General features: G+C 43.5%; 1 protein-coding gene across 6 annotated transcripts; it reads right to left on the reverse strand.

Annotated features, from left to right (window-relative positions):
* Window positions 1-268: 268 nt before the first annotated feature.
* On the reverse strand, window positions 269-19935 carry PLSCR1 (phospholipid scramblase 1). Of its 6 annotated transcripts, none has more exons than XM_049802909.1 (10): window positions 19878-19935; window positions 19732-19784; window positions 14828-14859; window positions 13900-14001; window positions 7731-7900; window positions 6615-6657; window positions 5306-5526; window positions 4425-4586; window positions 1789-1950; window positions 269-564 (listed from the first exon to the last, which is right to left on the reverse strand). In XM_049802909.1, exons 3-10 carry the CDS (start codon window positions 14832-14834, stop codon window positions 505-507), a joined length of 927 nt encoding a protein of 308 aa, XP_049658866.1. In that variant the 5' UTR covers window positions 14835-14859; window positions 19732-19784; window positions 19878-19935; the 3' UTR covers window positions 269-504. The 6 variants fall into 6 exon arrangements, with proteins under 6 accessions (XP_049658866.1, XP_049658864.1, XP_049658867.1 ...); XM_049802907.1 differs by having other exon boundaries at window positions 14828-19691; XM_049802910.1 differs by having other exon boundaries at window positions 19772-19930.
* Between the last annotated feature and the right edge of the window lie 877 nt (window positions 19936-20812).

Genomic DNA, 20812 nt, shown 5'->3' on the forward strand with positions numbered 1-20812 from the left:
ATTGCTAATTAATACAATTTTACAGTGATTTCTGGTAGTTCTGTTCACTTAGATTTCTTTGATTTTAAGGTATATATTTGTTAAGAAGTTGGAAACAACAGAATGTGAACACCAAGGCAAAACTACCAAAGAAGGATACAGAGGAAAAGACCAGGACCTCTTTATTAGGCTCACTGCTTATATTACTATTGAATATAAAATTAGTCCTCTTTTTAAGGAACCAAAGTAACTATGAGTATTTATTTTACAATTCCAAATTTCTTGGGAGAAAAAAGGTTGCTATATATTTCTATAAATTGATCTGTACAGACAAAGGGTTCTTATTTGAATACTACAAAGTATTTCTTCAGATTATATATATAAAAAAACCATAAAGCTTTTAGTTTATAGAAATATAACTACAAGCACAAGATGTACATTCCTCACATTCTTACTGGAGCTCTGCAATCCACTGGAAGGTTGGGAGATTTATGTTCTTCTTCTTCTATATAAAAGTTATAGATTTCATTGCCAAACTCCTGTTCGCTGTTGGTTATCACCAGAATGCTCAAAAAACATGAAGTCCTAAGAAGGAACCAAAAAGCAAACAAAACAAATACTTCTTAAATGTGATTCTTAGTTCAGAGATCTCCTGGTTGCTTTGCAAAGTATTCAAAGCACCTTCCTCTCGGAAACCTCAAATGATAAGAAGGTGGGGGCACCTCTCTGCACACTCCCATCACCCGAGTTCTGTCAGAATAGGACACCCACAGAGAGAGAAAGAGGTGGTGAAAGACCTACATGGAAACTTTAAACTATCACTAGCCAAAGCTATGCTTCCTTTACTCAGGACTCCTGCCCCAGCTTTGTTCAACCTGACTCAGTCCCCTCAATTTTACCTCAAACTGGCATCCATCATAATGGTCACTATCTTTAGTTTACATCTGGGGACCCCATTTTCTGTGTCTGGAGTCCCAGGTTGCTCGCACTCACTAATGCTGTACTTCATGCACATGGTAGCACACGAATATGCACAGCTAAGGAAAACCTGGTTCATGCACAGGGCTGTTTGTTAGAAGCTGGTAAGAACTTTCCAAACTCATGGTGCTTCACATGCCCCTTTCCTCCTCCTCTGCAGCTCTGCCAGCACAGAAGCACTTTGTGAAATGGTACCTGATGCTGAATTGCACAGGTAAGTGGAAACATGAGTGTGTCACACACTGTTTTCAAAGAGCAAAGTGAGCTGCGCCGCAGGATTTGACATGATGGAGTCAGAGTGCAGCTGAAAAGCCCTGTATCGAGTTAGATGTGCCTGACCTCCGCAGAAGTCCCTCCCATACTCCTCTGAGAGCATTTAATCCAGCTCAGCTCAGTGCTTCACATGCTTCCAAACAGGAGAGTCAGGAGGAACTGGCTGCAGCATTCAGCTGTCCAGTTCACCAGCTCAGCAGGCTGCTCTGGCTCTGGATGGGTCTCTTGGCTACTGCTGATTTTCACTTTTCTGGTCTACCCATCCACAAAAACATGCTTTCCTCTGCCAATGAGTCTGTAAGCAGCCTTTCCTTTACAAGGTTTCTCAGTCCCATTACGTATGAAGCTCTGCTTAAATATAGTTAGTGCTTCATGTAGTCTAGAATAAGCTTACTATCTGAAATAATGTCTTTGTTGCCCTCCATGGTTAGTTTTACACACAGGAAGTTCACAACAAGCTGTCACCCACTTCAAGGAGCTCAGAGTCAAATCTTTTATCAGCACAACTTGAACATGGAGATGAGTTCATATTCAAGTATTAGTGAATGACAGACTTACGATAAGGAAACAAGCACCAATCATGACAGCTTTCATTTTCACATTAAGGTCCATTGGGAATGTGATTCCAAAGTTATCGGCATCTGTAAAGGCTTCTTTCAAAAACCCAGTCCACTGCTTAGAAATCCTCCCAACAGTAGAAGTCTCATCCACAGACTTCACCTAGTTTAATACAAAATTAAAAGAACAACATCAAATCTGTCATTCATAATATTCCCAAATCCTTTTCATGATAGATCCATTTGAAAGATTCATGTTGTGTTATTCAAATTGATGCAGCCATTGAATGTAACTGTTTGTACCAAAAGGCAACCTTGACTATCAGAAAGTCAGTCTTAAGTAGCACAGACATGAACTTAATTCTAAACCTGACTGTGGATTTCAATGACTTAATGGTGTTGGAAGACAGCTACCGCACGCACACACACACACATACCCTGCTGGAAGTGTTGTCTTTTAGCCAAGAGAGCGAATTAGTTTATCCTGCCATGTATCAGGAACTGCTCAAGTGAAAATTAAACAAATTACATTCTTCTGTTGCGAAGCAGAGATTAGCCCTTTGTCATTATGTTTCCTAAAGTTAGAGCCAGTCTTCAGGGTCATGTGAAAGACTAGTCCCCAAAATAAAATGATACCAAATTTGCTTTAGCAACTATTTGCAACATCATTTTAAGTATTAAATGGTAGACTAGTGTATCTAGTAGGCCTGTCAGTCTGAGGCCGGAAGGAGGATCCGGGGAACTACAGGCCTGTCAGTCTGACCTCGATGCCGGGGAAGGTTATGGAGCAGATCATCTTGAGTGCCATCACATGGCACGTACAGGACAACCAGGGGATCAGGCCCTGTCAGCAGGGGTTTATGAAAGGCAGATCCTGCTTGACTAACCTGATCTCCTATGACAAGGTGACCTGCTTAGTGGATGAGGCAAAGGCTGTGGATGTTGTCTACCTAGACATTAGTAAAGCCTTTGATACTGTTTCCCACAGCATCCTCCTAGAAAATCTGGGTGCTCATGGCTTGGACGGGTGTACTCTTTGCTGGGTAAAAAACTGGCAGGATGGCCGGGCCCAAAGGGTGGTGGTGAACGGAGTTAAATCCAGTCAGCGGCCGGTCACAAGTGGTGTTGCCCAGGACTCGCTATTGGGGCCAGTGCTCTTTAATATCTTTATCAATGATCTGGATGAGGGGATCGAGTGCACCCTCAGTAAGTTTGTGGATGACACCAAGCTGGGAGGGAGGGTTGATCCACTCGAGGGTAGAAAGGCTCTACAGAGGGATCTGGACAGGCTGAATTGATGGGCCGAGGCCAACTGTATGAGGTTCAACAAGGCCAAGTGCCGGGTCCTGTACCTGGGTCACAGCAACCCCATGCAGCGCTACAGGCTTGGGGAGGAGTGGCTGGAAAGCTGCTAAGTGGAAAAGGGCCGGGGGGTTTTGGTCGACAGCCAGCTGAATATGAGCCACCAGAGTGCCCAGCTGGCCAAAAAGGCCAATGGCATCCTGGCCTGTATCAGAAATAGTGTGGCCAGCAGGACTAGGGCAGTGATCATCCCCCTGTACCCGGCACTGGTGAGGCCGCACCTCGAGTCCTGTGTTCAGTTTTGGGCCCCTCACTACAGGAAAGACATGGAGGTGCTGCAGCGTGTCCAGAGAAGGGCAACCAAGTTGGTGAGGGGCCTGGAGCACAAGTCTTATGAGGAGCGGCTGAGGGAACTGGGGCTGTTTAGTCTGGAGAAGAGGAGGCTGAGGGGAGACCTTATCGCTCTCTACAACTACCTGAAAAGAAATTGTAGTGAGGTGGGTGTCAGTCTCTTTTCCCAAGTAACAAACAATAGGACAAGAGGAAATGGCCTCAGCTTGCACCAGGGGAGGTTTAGATTGGATATTAGGAAAAATTTCTTCACCGAAAGCATTGTTAAGCACTGGAACAGGCTGCCCAGGGAAGTGGTTGAGTCACCATCTCTGGAGGTATTTAAAAGATGTGTAGATGTGGCACTTAGGGACATAGTTTAGTCGTGGACTTGGCAGTGCTAGGTTAATGGTTGGACTCGATGATCTTTAAAGGTCTTTTCCAACCTAAACGATTCCATGATTCTGTGATTCTATCCACTACTTAATGTGCATGAAAATAATGATGCATTAATCACTATTATTTTTAAGTGGAAGGTGTAACTCTTCAGTCATTCAAATCTATATTTTAGGTCTAAATTATCTTGATTTACTTGGCCATTGAATGATTATTAAACGATTAGATGAGTGGTTGTAGGAAGTCATTTTAATAAATACCCAATACAGCTGAGAATAAAGTTTTTTTGTTAGGGCCTAATATAATAGATTCAAAAAGATTTTGCTGCTAAATATTTCAATTAAGAGATTTGTGTGCAACCACAGAGAATCAATCTCACTGATCACTGATGAGTGGCTCTAAGATGTCATTTCTGGAAGTTTATCTGGCTTATCTAGGGTAATCTAGATATCTAGAGAAGTAAAGTGATTACACTAGCATTAAAAGATTATGTACTAATTACTTAATATATACTACAGTTCAGTTGACAGGTAATAAGTCAAGCAACAAACTACTATCAAACTACTATCTGAAAGAAGATACAAACAAACAATTTTTAGCATTGCATACCTCAAAATGAATGTCTTCACAACAGCTGCAGACAACACATGGGCCAATAATTTTCAGTATATCCATTCTTTTCTCATCTTGAATGGTAAACTTTGGTAGGCAGGGATGCCAGTTCTGGACAACATAACCGACTGGTGTTCCTGGAGGTGCCTGAACTTCCAGCTTCACAGGGAAAAGAAAATTGCCACGTGAATGTTCATGCTTTGATATACTTGTTAGACAAAATCCACACTAGCACACAAACCACACACTAGTTTTTTCCACAACAATCTGGTTTTCCAATGCATGAAGCTGCACGGGATTTTCTCTGAACATTTTCAGAAAACTGCACACAAATTGCAACTTTTGCCTTCACTGAAAACAATAAGATCCTCCTAAGGCTGTGGGGCAAGCAAGGTTATGTATCTACAGCAGAAAGATCAAAGTCTAGTAAAGGAAAGGCTGTGGGCATCCTCAAAGCATTCAGTGAAGACATCGCACAATGCAGCTACTACAAATCCCTCAGTAAGAATTCTGAGTAGGCTCAGATTTGAGGCTTCAGAAGTTGCATCACCCCATAATTATTTTAATATTAAAAAACTCATAATTTCATGTGTTGAATTTCACTACAGCTTTCACAGCAGTACAGTGAAAACTCTAGCTGTTATTTTTCATTACCATAATCAGAAGTGGCCAGAGTGAACCTAAGTGTTGCAGCACACTGGCTTCTTCCCAGACCAAGGAGACCCCATGCACAAATCCCACAGATCTCTTTCCCCACAACTTAGAGACAAAACCTGACTTGTTTCACCTCACCTCCTGATACAAGACAACCTCATCTTAAAACTACACAGGTGGACCATGTCCCATGTGAGGGAAGACGGCAAGAGGGAGCAACTCACCTCCTGTAAGCAGCAGGGAAAGCAGCACGAAGAACACCGGAGGGGTCTCTGCAGCGTGATCACCTCATGGCCCAGGTTGTCTATAATCCGGATGGTGAAGGGTCGTGATGGTCCACAGCAATTCCTGGTACAGCAGTCAGTGTCCTCTGCTGCAAAGTACACCCTTTGCCCCAGTGTATTCTTGATTTCATATTTGTTGTTTGTTTCAAAGCCAGTGAGGACTGAAAAAAAGGAACAGAACTGTTAAATTTCTGAGGTGCATCTGGTCAGAAAAGTCCCCATGCTAACTCTAACGCTACCCTTTGGGAAGGCAGGCCTCACTCACAGTCTGTCAGAGGCAGCTACAGGCGAAGAAAAGTGGAGGGTAAAGAACCCTCAAGCACAGAAGCCTGACAGAGAAGTTCAGAGAGGAGAAGACACCATGAATGCAGCAACACAGAAAGAGCATGGAGATGTCCATCAGTCCCCTCCCACCAGACACGGACACCTACTGCCAGAGCAAGCACCACAATTATAAATAACACCGCATGGAAGATTCCCAGGGAAGAAGACCTGAAAAGAGAAGAATTAAAGAAACTTGTGTATTTGGGGGTGAAGCAAGAAAAGGGCTCTAGAGGGCACAAATACATTCAGAATGAGAAGGCCACAAAAAAAGCCTCAAGAGTCACGGCAGCACAAATAGAAAACAACAAGAGCCAGGACAGAAATTTTGATTAATTTCTCTAACAAATGAAAGTACTCTTTGAAGCATTACGGAAAGAAAACGCAGAAGCATTAGGTGTCAGCCGAGATGGATGGTCCATCTTACTTCTTCTATTTGAAAGACACAACATGACTTTGATATTCTTAAAGTGAACAAAATGAGGGGAGCAGAAAGCAAGAAGTTAGATTCATTAAAACAGCAGAATTGCCTGGAAACGAGATCGGAGCTGCATGCTAGTCTATGGAATTAGATGGAGTAAGAGACGACAGAAAAGACACCCTTCAAGTAGGGAAGAGAGGCAAGTAGAAATCATGTGAATGAATAACATGGGAAATGTGCAACTTCAACTATAAATAGCTACCAAGATTATTCAGTCGCATTGCTATGTATCTTTTAAGATACAGAACCTGCTTAAAATCCTTTGCCCTCCTATTTTCTCCTTCCTCTCCTCCACAACTTCTGCAGGAATTGAGACAGATAAGAGAGGCAGGAAAAAGAAAGGTGGTGATCCACTTTAAATACGTAGTGTCAAAGAAAGTCTAAATTTTACCATTCTTGGGATTATTAGATTTAAACATTTCTCTGTTATAAATACTTTTCACTTACTCTCAAGAAGTTCAATTTGCTGATGAATTAATATCTGGTCAATCTGTTTGTGGTTGAAAAATTAAACAGAATAAATAGTTAACAAGTTGTAACTAAGAGAAATCTGGTTTTAAGAAGCATTGCTGTTTCATTTCAGAATGCAGATTTATTGATCAATACTTTGTCTAAAGGCAGATCATCTACTGGTAAAGCTGTGGAAGTTGCTCACATCCCCCCTGCCCTGTTCTCTGTCAGTTTAGTAGAACAGTGTTTCAGAGCACCAGCGCAGTTAGCAGAAGTTGTACCCAAGCTAGCCTGGCTACAAGCATGCAGGGCTAACGTGCCTGTGCTCCTTTCAGGACTCAGTAGCTCAGCTACAGAGCCTGACTAGAGCCTTTGACACCACATATCCCAGATGCCTGGGATATCAGGAGTCCATACAGACAAAAGCAGGAAACTGAGAAATTTTAGAGCAGAAGCTCAGCTACTGCTCAGCTCTAAGTGAAACTCGGGAAAAGTCAGCCTCTCCTCACTGATGCTTTTTTTTTTTTTTTTTTTGAGCAGTTTGCAAAACTGGCAACAGTACATCAGCGTTAAGCCTTGATATTTGCTCCTAGTGATGAGATGAACTGTACTTTTACAGTACAACGACATATTCTGCAATGTGGAAACAATTCTTATTTTGCTATTAGCATCCTCCACGTTGTGAAGTCTGACTAGCGCCTCTCCTAACAGCATTATGAAGAGGTGTGAAGAAAGCATCATGTAGAAAATTAAGCACCTCTAATGTGCTACAGTTGCCCATATTACATATATATTATATACACCTTGCCAATTCACATTACATGTCACAAACAGTAGCTTCAGAAATCAGAAGGATATACGATAGACCTGTGCCCCCAGTCCTTTAGCATTTCACTTGGCAGGAGAGCACTCTGTGAAGTGCTGCAGCCATAACAGGCACCTCTACACTCAAACATGCATCAATCACATTACAAAAGACTTCACTTAGTAGCCCAAAGCAGCAACCCATGGAGCGGCAACACAGCCAGATGCTTTTCTTAGCTTTCTTGATGGATGCAGGCTGCTTCTCAGGTGAATACCCGTTCTCTGGGGAAGGAGGAAGGGTGCAGGTACCTGTGTGAGGTATTCCAGTCCAGGAGGACAGTTGGGAAGAGAAGGAGGGATAGGCATCCAGATAGTCCCCTCCTTCACAATGGGCTGGTTCTGGATGGGTGGAACAGCAAGTCCAGCTGGGACTCCCATGGCCTGTACTTGGAAGCCATAGCTCTCCATGCCTGCAACACCTAGGGTGGTAGGAGAGATGCAGTTATGAAAGTTAGATGTTGGAAAAGAATTGCCCCATGGATCTTCAAAAGATTAATTCATTCACCATTCTGAACTGTGAAGATCCTTATACCTACAATATATTTCAGTTATGAATACTACAACCTTCGTGAAGGAAGTTACACTGGATTGGGAAGTTCTAATCCTCCAGACAAAACCAAACAAAATAAGTAAATGCATCATTCTTGAATATAGCAGAAATTTTCTTCACATAAAGATAGGCAATTCAAAAATTAGGAATAAATAAATGAAGGTTATTTCTAAGTAGAGAAGACAGAATACCTTAAAATAAATGAAAAGCATTGGCGTTTACAAATTGTCAGTTGAGCAAATAAGGAATTCTAAGACAAAGTTTTCCTGGAATTACACCTTCTACTTATGTGATAGGAAATGTCCTTTTAGCAAAGTTCATGTGCAGTTTTCAAACCAGATGAGTTTGATCTCGTCTGTTTAATGGATTCTCTTTCAAAACTCAGGAAAACTTCTTCATGGAGGAGGTGTGTAGTAAAGGAAGAAATAGTTCCACATGTTGTGAATGCCAAGTAAGTCTTCTCCAGCTAGTGCTCAATTGGAAACACAAGCTCTGATGAAGCTCTTCAGGGTCTACATGCTCAGCACCCCACCAGATGGCACATGCAGCACTGCTCACAACCCATCCACATCCCCAGGGCTGTGCAAAGAGCCCTGCCTTGCTTGCAGCAACACGGCCTGTGCTACAGTGATGTTTTATGACCTTGTAGCTGAAGCTGCTGAAGTTGCTATTGAAAGTTACAAAACAAGAACTGTATTTTTTCCCTCATTTAATATTTTCCTGGCAGGCAGATAGGCTTTCAATCTGATGCAGAGCAACCTTGTATTTTACTCAGAAGCAAGCACAAAGCAGAAGCCACAAAGAGTATTTTTGTAGAGCTGTACAAAGACAAATAGTTCGAGATAATGACTTGTAGGCTTATCTTTACCCTAAATCAGTTCAGCACCAAGGTTTCATATTACATTACAATACATGGACTATACCATGTGAAAGCTCACTCTCTGGCCATAAGCAGGACAGTACCTCAGGTGATGTAAACAGCTGTGGCTTAAAACTTGTGGGTGGCAGGATCACTCACCCCAGAGAAGGATCCACCATTATGGAATACTGTGCTGGTTTTGGCTGGGATAGAGTTAATTTTCTTCATAGTAGCTGGTATGAGGCAATATTTTGGATTTGTGCTGAAAACAGTATTGATAACACAGGGATGTTTTCGTTATTGCTGAGCGGTGCTCACACAGAGCCGAGGCCTTTTCTGCGTCTCCCCCCACCCCACCAGCGAGCAGGCTGGGGGGGGCACAAGGAGTTGGGAGGGGACACAGCCGGGACAGTGGACCCCAACTGACCCAAGGGGTAGTCCAGAGCATATGACATCATGCTCAGCGTATAAAGTGGGGGGAAGAAGGAAGGAGGGGGACATTCAGAGTGATGGCATTTGTCTCCCCAAGTAACCATTAGGGGTGATGGAGCCCTGTTTTCCTGGACATGGCTGAACACCTGCCTGCCCATGGGAAGTGGGGAGTGAATTCCTTGGTTTGCTTGGGTGCGCGGCATTTGCTTTACCTATTAACTGTCTTTATCTCAACCCACAGGTTTTCTCACTTTTACCCTTCTGATCCTCTCCTCCATCCCACTGGGAGGGAGCAAGCGAGCAGCTGCATGGTGCTTAGTTGCCGGTTGGGGTTAAATGACAACAGTCCTTTTTGGTGCCCAACATGAGGCTTGAAGGATTCGAGAAAACAACAGATTTGATTGGAATGTGCTAGATCAAATTTATAGTTGTTATTGCTGTTTAGCTATTAATTGACAGGCTTCTGTGCTTGCCATGGGGCTTGCTTGCTTTACTGCATATTAGAGCCTAGTGCTCGTTAGTGGCTGCTTTTTGCTTTCACTGTTCGCTGTGCTGCTGTACTGCTTATCATCTTACCCTGCTGTGCCTGCAAACATTTTGATAAAAGCAATGGCAATGTGTCTGGGCTGACAGATGGCCAGGGCATCGCTGCTGTTTCCGCACTACTGTATTGGACAAGCTGGAACTACAGTGTGAATTTGAGTCAAAGGGACTGTGACCTGTGGATGAGCCCGCATGGGAACACGACACCCAAAGCATCCGTGGCTGTGCACAAGCCCACGCCAGAGCAGGTACATCTCAAACCATCTGTGGCCATGGTTATGCCTGTGCCACAGCAGGTACACCTCTGAAGGGATTGTGGCCCAAGGATAAGTCCACACTGGGGAAGGTACACCTTGAAGCATCTGTGGTTGTGGCTAAGTCCATGCTGCAGCAGGTACAACTGGAAACATGAGTGGCTGTTGTGGTGGTGCATTTCTTCCCCCTCTCTGGGCTGATTTATGAACTCGGGAAGTCTCGCTAGGCCTTAGCATAAGTGTAACGAGTCGGGTGGTGAAGCATCCCTTGACTGTATCAGGAACTCTTACACAGCTAAGATAGGGAGTCATGCTGACTGTCTCAAGGACTCCTGCTGTCCAGTGAAAACAAAAAATGAAAGTAGAGATAACTAGTTCTCTCATAACAACCTAGAGACATCCCAGCTCTTCCCTGACAACCTTGGAGCATCATGTATCTGAATCTTAAGTCATTCCGTGACAGCCCCGGAGCCTTCCTGAGTTACGATCTGAATCATAACTCACGGAAACGGTACAAATCCCAGTAATTTGTTGATGACTAAAGCAAATCATCTCCCGAACCTATAAGTGGTACTAAGTGAGACCCTTTGAGCTGTCCTGGACCGGAGCCGGCTGTGGCCAGCATCTCCCTCTGAGTGGGACACCTCTCAGAGCTCACAAACTTTTCTGTTTGTGAAGATCAGAGGTCTGTTGCTGAAAGCCAACAAGACTTGGGCTGATACTCTCCGCTCCTTGAGGCTCGACACTTTGCCCATTGAGAAAGATGCCAAAGCATTCAATGTGAATATTTTCACTGAACTTGAGGGGAATTTTTAACAGGTGTACCTCTTTTACTTGCTCATATGTATATCTCTTAATGCCTTTATGCATGTGTGTGTGTACTAACCAGAATATTCTGTAGCAAGTAGATTACAAGTTACTGCTTTTCAAATCTATACTTAAATTACTGTCGTGAACTTTATTCAATTGTGAATGAAACTCAGGCTGCTATTATACTCATAATCCCTTTAGATATACACCGCTGACCAAGTCTGGAACTAGGAGTTGGTCCAGCCCCACCAAGACTCCAACAGGAGTTTAGAAAGCAAGGGGGTCTTCTCTGAACCACGTGACTCAACGGGAGGGTCTCCCTTACCCTTTTTACATTCCCTATCACTGTACAAATTAAAAGAAATCAATTCTAACTCAATTTTTCTTTGTATATTTTTCTTTTAAACCTATTCTGTTTTCAGTCTCTATACCTAATTTTAGTCTGATTCTAACTTAATTTTCCCATGTGCATTTCATCCATGTATTAAGTAATAGAGTGAACCTTGCCATCAAATTCTGTGAAGTCAAGCTTTTATATAAATTCCTATTAAATCACTTTTCTTTTGCTAATGCCATTGGAAGGGATTCTTTATAGTGGTCCAAACCACTCCATTTCATGACAGCTGTGCGTGAGGTCATGCTGAAGCACCTCAAAGCGTGTGGCCACGGATAAGCTCACAATAGAGCAGCTACACCCCTGTAGGGACTGCAGCCATGGGCAAGGCCATGTTGGAGCAGGTTTTCTTTGGAAGGGACCGTGGCTGTGGTTAAGGCCAGGCTGCAGCAGGTATACTTCTGAAGGCATTGTGGCCCATGGAGAAGTCCACAGTGGAGCAGGTGCACCTCAAAGCGACTGTGGCTGTGAATATGTCTATGCCACAGCAGGTATAATCCTGGAGAGACTGTGGCTCACAGATAAAGCTCCACTTGGAGCAGGTGCACCCCTAAGGGACTGCAGTCTGGGGATTAGTCCGAGCCAGAGCAGGGGCAAGGGGAGGAGTCCATTGCAATGTTAAACCCTATGGTCTGGTCCAAAGGGACCAGGGGTGGAGATTGTAATGGATATACCTTTAAATTGTTGTAACCCAGGATTTGAGTTGCATGTTATAGGAATTAGTATAGCAGGAACCACCTGAACCAATGGGGGACAAGCCTTACAAGAAGCAGTGCAAGTGCAGCAGTGGCTTGACCTGAGCTGGCTTTGGTGTCCAGTAACTCCACACAACACACCACCTCTCCGGTCCTGAGTGACCACCATAACAGATGGAGCCCAAAGTCATGGACTAAATGAAATCAAAGGACATTTTGTGGACATTTATAGACATTTTACAGACATTTCACAGGGGTGGTCTGTTGACAAAGGGAATGATATCTGTGTATTGTATCAAAGGATGGGAAGGGGTGGTGGTGGGTAATGAGAATGTATTGGATAGCGTGAGACCTGAGCATGACGTAAATAGTATGGAATATGGGGTGGAGAATGTGCTTGTTTTGGCTGGGATAGGGTTAATTTTCTTCATAAGAGCTAGCATGGGGCTATGTTTTGGATCAGTGCTGAAAACAGCATTGATAACACAGGGATGTTTTCGTTATCGCTGAGCAGTGCTCACACAGAGCCGAGGCCTTTTCTGCGTCTCCCCCCACCCCACCAGCGAGCAGGCTGGGGGGGGCACAAGGAGTTGGGAGGGGACACAGCCGGGACAGCTGACCCCGACTGACCCAAGGGATGGTCCAGACCATGTGAGGTCATGCTTGGCATATAAAGCTGGGGGAAGAAGGAGGAAAGGGGGGGGGACATTTGGAGCAACGGTGTTTGTCTCCCCAAGTAACCGTTAGGGGTGATGGAGCCCTGCTTTCCTGGAGATGGCTGAACACCTGCTTGCCCATGGGAAGTGGGGAATTAATTCCTTGGTTTGCTTTGCCTGTGCATGTGTGGCTTTTGCTTTACCTATTAAACTGTTTTAGTTCAACCCACAGGTTTTCTCACTTTTACTCTTCCGACCCTCTCCCCTATACCACTGTGAAGGAGGTGAGTGAGCGGCTGCGTGGTGCTTAGTTGCGGGCTGGGGCTAAACTACAACAAATACAAAATCACTTTTATGTCTGAGCACAGGCTTTGCACAGAAATTGACTATCTACTGCTATTGTGTGTAAGTGTATGCGCATACAATTATTCAAGACAAAAAATGCTCCCCTGACCTTCATCACACAGGCAGCACGTGCTCATTCTCTGCTGAAGGTACCTGTACTTGCAGACCTCAGATTGCCTTGCCGCAAGGTACACAATTTTTGAATTAGGAACAGCATGGTAACTTAGGCCAAACTTTTTGCATTTTATCTGTAACCTATTCTTTGAGCCTGATTGTTAGATATTGCTCATTATGATTTGGTTCTTCAGAAAGCAGTTAGTTGCCAGAACATGAGAAGTTATTTAGGAGTGCTGCATTTTGAATATCGGGCAGAAAGTGAGATAGAAGAGGAGAAAAGCAAATGAGTGAAAGTGTAAGGTATAACCATGTGCAAAGTACAGCGACAGAGTAGGAAACAGGTACAGAATACATGGACCAGCAGAACTACAAGGGGGAAATAGTTCTTTTCTTCAGTTCTGGATTTCTAGAGAGAAATAAAGTGAAAAACTGAAATAACATGTTAATTAAAAAATCTGATTATCAGCAAGAAGCTGCCACACATTAATTGCTTTGCATCAGTAACACCTCTCTAACAAACTCCCCATAGTGAACACTGAGGAACATCCAACTTTTTTAACTTCTAGCACTGTTGGTACAGCTTACCACACGCTAACATGTAGCACAAAGAAGGACGGAAGACGACTTTTCAGCAAAACAGAAATGAACAGAAACTGTACAGAATAAACAGCAGAAAAGTAAATAAGAGTTGGTCACCCTAGTGAAACCTCCTACTTCCCGTGCTTATTTCCTGATACAGCAGATTTGTAGCCAAGCAACCTACCTTGGTAAGTCCCAGGTGCATACTGTGGGTGGCCATAGGGGACATGATTTCCTGGCTCATAGTTAGCGTTTGAAAATCCAGTTGCTGGGGCAGGTTTATGTGCTGTAAGAGTGGAACATACACTTTGAGTATTGCTCGATTCCTCCTACCCTAGGGTGAAGCATCCAAAACATTGTCTCCTTTTTCAGGTAGATATACAAGAAAATTAAGTAACTGTTTTCTGTATAGCAAAAACTGTATAACAAGCTTTTATTTATTCAAAATATTAAATGTCTTACTGGAACTTAAAGGAGTTCTGACCCTTAAACTGCAGAAAAAAAGGCAGGTATTGCACATGATGTCATGAAGATGTCCCAGAATCACAGAATCATTTTGCTTGGAAGGCACCTCTCGAGATCACCTAGTCCAAATCCTGCTCAAGCAGGGTCAGTTCACTCTCTGTCTGGAGCAGAGGTGCCTTTGTTTGATTATATTTAGAAGGAGGCTTTAATTCAAACAATTGCCCGAGAACTGACAGGCTGCCCTCCTGTACAGAACAGACTGGTAATGAGCCATTTTCTACTATATAAAACATTTCCCCTCAATTTCTTCAAGTTAGGACTATTCTAATGCCTCACCAGCAGACTCAGAGGGTTATGGGTTTAAAAACATTTACCAAGTTCAGTTTGTAAGCAGAAATAACTTGAATTTCAAGATTATTTATTTATTTTATTTAACTTCAGACATCAAGATCTGAAAATGTAAGCTATATGTTTTGTAAATTATTTCATTTTAAAATGTAAATAATTTCAATTTCAAACTTTCATACATATTTTATAAAATTAGAAGGCAAAATAATAGCTAAGCTAATGTTGCTTGAACACCTCGGAAGGACCCATGCTATCTTTCATATTAACAAAAGATGACATTTTGTTTTTATTTTACTCACCTTGCATTGCTGTGGATCTGCTTATAATTGTTCTGCAAAACAACATTTTTATTTCATGGTTTTTTTAATATATAATTTCACACAAGAGTTATTCAAAATTCTTTATTACTGATGAAAGGTACTTGCCTGTCTAAACCATATGAGAAAGCTGAATTACAAACACAAGCTTTAAATATCTCAGCTTCCTTCTAGGCTATGTCTCCACCACAATGTTAAGTCTGAATTATCTATGCCTGCATTCATGAAATACCCTGAAATCATCCTTAACTCAGAGGAAAGCATCGGGATGTGCAGTTATTTCATTGCAGTGCAAGACTCTATTGTGCAGCCATTCAGAAACATCATGCAATTCATATGAACAAATTACTGCAGTAATTTCAGAGCAACTGGTTTAGAGTATTGATGTTGACTACAAAACCTGCTTGGGTACATCCTGGAGCAACCGTGATGCCATGCTACCACCTATTCAGTTCTTTATGCTTTTCCACTTCTGAAGTGGTACTACTAAATATCACGTATCCAATTTTTGTCTCCATATGAAAATAAAGGGTGGGCTTGCACAGGCCGGTGGGCTTGCACAGGCCAGTGGGCTTCCACAGCAGATTATCATGAGTGAAAGGGTCAACTGCTTGTCTCTTTCTTTCTACTCTTCCAGGGTTGCCAAAATGAGTTTTAAAAAAAGCAGAAAGAACATTTACTGATGCCAGCATCAACCTTGAGAAATACTCCTTTCAGTCTCTGGCGTAACATGAGAAGGAAGACAATGGCAGCAACTTCTATTAAAGACAGAAGTCCAAAATAGCCAGGAGATCCATAAGTGGAAATATAAAAAAGAATGGTATAGGAGCTCCTCTTTATAGGATCTAAAGCTTTAAAGTAAACAATAAATCTAGTTATTCTTTAAAGAGAATGCGGTTCAAGTTAAACTAGTAATATATTTTGTCTGTTACCATTCTTCCAACTAGTTCAGTTCAAGGAAGATGGGTCATTCAAAGCTGGGAATTAAATTGAAACTGAAAGCAGTTCCTTCCTGCTTTTCACTCCGAGACTAAAAGCAGATGTCACAGGAGGATGTTTAATGGTTCTGGGATGACATGGCATCTAGCTCACTTCCCAACTTGTACACAACACACTCTTTGTTTAATAAATTGGTCTTAAAGTGTTCCTTTTAAAATATTTTTTTTCTTCTACTTTACTAACAAAACCACCATCCTGCTTTACGTACTTTTAATTGCATTCTGGTCCCCATATGAATACAGGTTAAAAAAAAAGTAATAGGAAATAATTTAAAATTATACATCTAATTTTAAAATCTGAAAGAACACATTTAAACTACATAACTTAAACCTTGGTCTTACACTTGAGAGTACAGACTGACAAGTTAAATATATGACCACATTAAAATATGTTGACAAAACTACCAGCTTGTAGGAATAGCACAAATTAAAGATGAATTAAAAAAAAACATTATTTAAACGAGCAAAAGATCCGTTTATCAGTTTATACTGTGAGATGTTCCAGCTACCTGAACTTCAGTGAAATACTGAGAATTACAGCTGAACTCTTCAGTAAATGGAGAGTAGAGACAGAATCATGTGATTTATTTAAAAGAAAGGCTTTATAATAGCTCAGAATCTTTTTTCTCCCAACAACCACATATATATGCCACTGTGCAATCTAGGATGTAGAAAATGTTGGTATGTTCTATAGCTAGAAAAGCAACAAAGATTTTACAAACTTCAACTCCCATTTCATCAGACATGATGCTAAAGAGAGTAGTTAAGATTGTTTGTTTTATTAAAATTGTCTCTTTTCGTCTATTGCTTTTTATCTAGACTCCTTCTACCACCTCCAATTCGGTCACCAAGATTAACACATTGTCAGTCACACCCTGCTTTTCATCTGAGTAATTTATAACGACTGTGAAATAACATAAAATTCTGAAATACCAAAGGATCGAGGAACAAAACCTTAACTTCTGCCAACCTTTATATTGCACAATATATTGTTCAGCCATGTTGTTACACACGGGGAAATTCACATCTGGTGAAACCTCAGTTAAGAAACACTAGCAATGGGCAGAGCAGTCACCTAGAAATGTGTTGGTTCCAGCTGCCTAGGTTACACAAAGCAATGATTTGAAGCCTACATTTTCATTTCAGTTTAATAAAATGAGGCTTTCTTTACATGCTGCTAGGTGCTACTGGTTCTAGTAACAGTTTTAAAATGAATACAGGGAACAATCATTGAAACATTACTTAGCAGGGAAAAGTAAAGGTATTTGCATTTAGCTCCCACTAATACAAAAGAGGGAGAATGCTATTTCTTTGTAAAGGAGTTAAAATTCCACAGAATTAAAGAAAAAAAGAATGAAAGTTCTTCAGCAAGTAGTAGTCCATTACTGAATTAATTTTGGTTCAACAAAAACAGTATCTGCAGAATCCCTTGTGCTACGCTGGCTACATGCTCCAACCTGAAGAATTCACAACATAAATCGAGAAAGTTGTATTGGAGTGAATAAGCTGGCCATGGTGTTCCAGACAAAGCAGCTGTGTATCTTTGCGAACATCTTATAAAACGCTTTACAAGGCCCTGAGCAATCTGACCTAAATTTGAATTTAGTCTGGCTTTAAGCAGAAGAATGGACCAAATGACCTTCAAAGGTTATCCTTTCCAACCCCAATCATGCTAGGATTATAAGGGTCCTTCACATTTTATTACATTACCTGAGGTATTTGCTGACCAAACATTCCCCAAAATCCCCCAGCTGGAGTGCAGAAGGGCAAGAGGAGGGCGAGGACCAGGCTCCAGCTCCCAGCACCTCACCCCTCACTGGGGGACTATTTTGGGTTAGGGCCATGCAAGGGACCCTGTGCCAGGAAAAGCTGACAAGTTTTGCCCTTCCTGACAGATTCCCATAGTAACTCATAGCTCTGGGTCCACTCTCCCAAAGGGAGTATAGATGAGATACAAATACCCGCTTTTCTCTGAGGAGGGGACGAACCTGCGTTCAGTTTTACACAGGGGAAAGCAGAAGTGATTTTGCTGGCAGGGAGGAAGCACTGGGGGAGCTGGAGACGCTTCATGCAAAGCGGCTGCCTGACAATGAATGACCCTTACAAAATACAGTCTCTGGACGGGCTGAGGTCCCCCCGCTGTGCCTGCATGCCAGGAGTGGGAAAGGCAGGGGCTGCCCGCCCGCCCACCCTGCACGCAGCCAGCCGCCTCTCCTGAAAACACAATTTGAACCCCCCAGCATGGCTTCCAGCCTCAACCACTGCAACGCAGAGGAAATGAAAGACGAAAGGACCGCCCCGCACGCACACCGAACACAGCCCTCGACTGCCAAGAGCTGCCGTCCAGCTGCGAGTTAGCAAGCTGACAGCAGACCCCCACACCTCATTTGCTGTACTGCTCACGAGAGAAAGAAACTCCTATCAAGAAGTCTCATTCTTCATACCCTGTAGGGGTATGAACTAGGTTGTACTACCTAGAACCCTTTTGCCAGCCTTCCTCCTCATCCATAGGTGTTCCCAGGCTTTCCCCCTCTGCTCTCAGACGTTGCAGTCAACTGCTGCCACAGCCTAAACCCTCTCACCCAGCACCAGCACACCCAACTGGTTCCTCACTTTCTCCTCACTTTCTTGAATTGTTATTTAAACGGGTAACATGGAAGCAACCCTCAGAGGCACCCAGGTGCCCAGGCACAGTGTTCTTCGCCCTCCAGGAGTTTTGAGCCCAGGCATTTAAGGACAGGCAAAAACTTTTGGAAAGGAAATCGAGGAAATACTGGTTCCAAAGGAAGTCAGACCATAATTGTTCTAGTTCAGGGAACAGCAAGGAAATAACGTCCCTAGATTGTTCCTTTTTAAGAAATGGCAGAATGTCCATGTTTCTTTCCAGGCATTTCCTCATTTTCAGAACCGCGTTACACAACTGCGTTACACAGCTACGCCTCCGTTACCCTGATGCACGTCAGTAGAAATGCTGCAACTGATTTAGAGATAATTTAACTAACCCAAGAAACAAAGCTTCTGGGTTTTATCAGAAAAACCAGTATACTAGCATGACATTCAGTTTCGTTTCTTATCCAGCTCACTAAAATACTGCCAAGAGCATATTAACATAAGCCTCCGAGCTTATGCATGGAGGCCATTTATGCTCACGCATGGGGCCATTTAAATACCAAGCCAGGCCCTTTCCAAGAAGGTTTATGACTCAAAAACCAGACTTAGAAAGCCTAATAGCTGCGAGGCATGCATTAGTTCACCCTAGCTAGCTTTGTGGCACTGCTTTTCATCAACACATCGTATTAGACTATTCGGCCACTGGATTTTAACCTTGACTGCTAGAGAAACAGTATATTGAAAAGTAATCTAGTTGATCTAATTGAACAGGTTATTTTCTACTAAAGTTAACAAAATAGCCTTCAGAGAAGGAATGAAATGAGCTATAAGTTGACATAAAAGCATTTTGTTCTGAGAGGTACCCTCTCCCCTGACAAAGGCATCTCTCCTAAAACCTGAGAGTCCCGACACCTGAGAGCCAAAAAAACCAGGTGACACTCCGGGCATCCAGCCTCGCTGAGACCGGGGCACACCTCTAACGCTGCTCGCTTCACTGCGGGGTGACGGGACCACCATGGCCTGAGCCCTGCCCGCTGCTGACAGCTCTCTCGAGCAGGGCTCTCCCAGGACGGCCTCGGCAGCAAGATCTCTCCTTAAACCCGGCTTTGCAAGCGAGTTACGCTGCTGAAGAGAGGAGACATTTTCTAACTTAACGTGCAATCCCCAGCTGGAAAACATGGCCCTTCCAATCATTAAGCATCCCTGTGATGAAAAAAAAAATAAAAAAATAAAGATACCTGAAAGGACCACCTAGAAGAAATCACATACGGTAAATACCTGAAAGGGCCCTCCAGAAGAAATCACATCCGGTAAATACCTGACAGGACCACCTAGAAGAAATCACATGCGGTGAAGACGCTTATATTCACAGCAGAACAATACCCGTTCCCAAAGCCGAGGAGCCGCTCCAGGGAGTCCCGCACCGAGCCCCGCGTCCAGCCGCGCCGGACTGCGCCGCTCCGCTCCGCAGCACCCCTGCCCTGCAGCACCCCGCACCCCGGCCCGGCCCGGCCCGGCGCCCCCGGAACCCCCAGCGCTGCGGGGCGGGAGCGGCCCGGGGCCGGCCCGGGGCGGGGCCGCGCAGGGGCGGGGAGCCGGGGCACTTCCCTGTGTGAAGAGGCCGCGGGTGTCCCCGGACGCGGCAGCGGGGGGTTCTCCTCGCCGCCTTGCCCCGGCGCTGCCCGGGGCTCTGCCGCGGCGGGGGGCACCGGGCGCGGCAGCACCGTCGGCTCGCTTAACCGCTCTCCGGTGCTGCGGCAGAGGAACAGAAGGTCAGATGTTCGCTTAAAATTAAGTGGTGCAGTGTTTGTATAGAAGGTAGCAGTGGCCGCCTCAGCGTAGCTCCTACCGCTACGACGACACCGGCGTTTTTCATTAAGGAGGCGGTTCAAACTTGCCCGTGTAACTGTTGTCCTTCATATGTGCATCCAATGACTATTCGCAGTAAAGTAGAATCCTAAAAAAAAAAAATATCTTAAGTTCCCTGTAATCTTTACGCTGTCACCTCCTCCTGTTTGAAAAAGTTTCCGCTGTAACCTGAGTGATCAGCAAAGGCAGCTGGTTTCTGTCAAATATCTGTCAATGGAAGAAAAAAACCCAACAAACCACCTTTGACTGGTGCTTACCCTGATGCGCTATTTCTGAAAGATTTCCTGAAAACGCAGGTGATTTGTGGAAATTGTTACCTTCTCCTTGGTTCATTCTAATGTCTGATACGACATTCATACTTAATGGGATGATACTAGCTGGAGAAGTACAGATAGTGCAGCGCATTCACATTGCTTGAGGAAACACTTTTTAAGTCTGAAAAGGTCCAAAGTTCCTAAAAGTTTCCTAAAACTTCAAGGTTTTTTATTTC

Source organism: Accipiter gentilis, chromosome 6 (genome assembly GCF_929443795.1).
Source record: "Accipiter gentilis chromosome 6, bAccGen1.1, whole genome shotgun sequence".
NCBI lineage: Eukaryota > Metazoa > Chordata > Aves > Accipitriformes > Accipitridae > Astur > Astur gentilis.